This window comes from Phytophthora parasitica (genome assembly GCF_000247585.1).
Source record: "Phytophthora parasitica INRA-310 unplaced genomic scaffold supercont2.368, whole genome shotgun sequence".
NCBI lineage: Eukaryota > Oomycota > Peronosporomycetes > Peronosporales > Peronosporaceae > Phytophthora > Phytophthora nicotianae.
In genome coordinates this window covers 4353-6196 of record NW_008649354.1, presented here as the reverse complement: position 1 = coordinate 6196, position 1844 = coordinate 4353, and the positions used below count along the sequence as shown (strand labels likewise).

General features: G+C 51.5%; 1 protein-coding gene across 1 annotated transcript; it reads left to right on the top strand.

Moving 5' to 3' along the window:
- Nucleotides 1–745: 745 nt before the first annotated feature.
- On the top strand, nt 746–1309 carry PPTG_20228 (hypothetical protein; the record flags this gene model as incomplete). Its single annotated transcript, XM_008918907.1, has 1 exon — nt 746–1309. The coding sequence occupies one exon, from the start codon at nt 746–748 to the stop codon at nt 1307–1309; it is 564 nt and encodes a 187-aa protein (XP_008917155.1).
- Between the last annotated feature and the right edge of the window lie 535 nt (nt 1310–1844).

The following is a 1844-nucleotide window of genomic DNA, read 5'->3' as shown; positions in this document are numbered from 1 at the left end:
GTCTTGGATGTAGCTTCGGAACACCCAGACCAGCAACATTTGATGACAGGGGATGTCAACGGCGCTTTCCGCCACATTCCAATTGCTGCTGAGGTCGTTGGACGTTTTGCGGGGACAATTCCGGAGCTGGGAATTCTTGTGATCGACCTATATTGCCCGTTTGGGTGGAAAAAATTGCCATCGTCGTACTGGGTGGCTGGTGCAGCGATAAATCACTTATACGCATGTGCAGCTCCAATGTGGCCAGACCAACCAACGTGTACTAAGGGATCATTCGATGCTAAAGCATGGTGCGATGACCACATCGCAATCGAAGCCGACGTTGGCTCCCGTTTTTCCGAGGCGAATCTTGCTCTGCGGGCCTCAATGATGACGGTTTAGGAGCGTCGGCGTGCAACGAGAAAACGTTTTTTCTTGGTTCAAAGAAGGAAAAGCTCTTGGGCTCAACGGGAATCTCAAGACACTGACGGTTTCCATGCCACCAGAGAAGATTAGGAAGGCACTGACACGGGTTCAAGAATTTATCGGCTGCGAACGAACGACCAGAACGAAGTTGAATAAGCTCGTGGGCAGCCTCAGACACGTGGTGACCTGTATCCGGCCGGCGGCGTCATTCTTTCAGCGAATAGCGGAGCAGGGTCGTTTGTCGCCACGCTTCGGGTCAACTTCGATCTCGCAAGATGTTACAGAGGATTTACGGTGGTTTGAGCTTATTTTGCAGCGAGGAAGGCTCAATTCTATCACTATGGTTCGATTTGCATCGCGGTCTGCCCCCAATTATCATGTTCAAATGGATGCCAGTGATCGAGATCTCTGCGCACTTCCGGCACATAAGCAGTTGTTCCAGCTTGAATTCGACCACGCTCAACGGGAGCTGACTCGAGAATTCAATCAGAGTGGTAACAACGAATTCGGTATCAATAGAGAACTAATGAGTGTCGTATATGCTTTGATTTGGGGAAGTTCGTGGACGAGCGGCGACGAGGATCCCGAGTCGCACGTGAAGTTCTGGATTGTTAACATGTCGGCTGTAGCCTGGAGCAACAAGAGGTTTAGCAGGAATCCCTTCGCGCAAATGCTGCTTCGTATCGTCAGTCTCTATGAGGTGCAACATGGTTTTTTCGCGACGGCATCGCACGTGGCTGGAGTCAAGAACAAGATGGCGGATGCAGGCAGCAGAGTGTGGCAGTCCTTTTCACACGCACTAACCTTTTCTTGTTTGTCTTCATCCTGGCAACAGGTGCAAATCTCGGACGACTGGCGAAATCTCTCGCGCCTCTGGGAGCGTTATTGCGAGCAGGAGCTCTAGCGCAGTCGAGACGCCCTAAGTACAGCGCGGGTGGTCTCAATGGGTCAGGTGGTGCGGCATGATGAATTTCGACCCATGGCTGACGGAGGCCGACGTCAGCCACAACACGATGCAGCTTGGCGCATACGCAGTGTATCTGTGGCAGTTCGGCATGAATCGTGCTAATACGGGTAATTCCTACTCGACAATATGCGGCAAGCTCTGCGCGATCCGTTGGCACCACCCGAACTTAGCAGGATACGATCCCGGAGTTAATGCCAGTCACGCGATTCTTCTCCGTGGAATTCCTCGATTTACTAACCCGGTCACCAAGCAACAGCCCTTGACTGCGCGTATGTTGCGAGTTATCTTTTCCGACATGAACCTCTCACTTCCGCGCAACCAATTATTGTGGGGTGGCCTTTTACTCGGATATTTTTTCCTGTTGAGAAGGTCGGAATACTTGTTTATTGGGAACAAAGTCCATAGCTATATCGTCCGCCTGTCCGCTATAACTTTTTTCGACGATATGTGCCAGCCGACGACTACCCGCAAG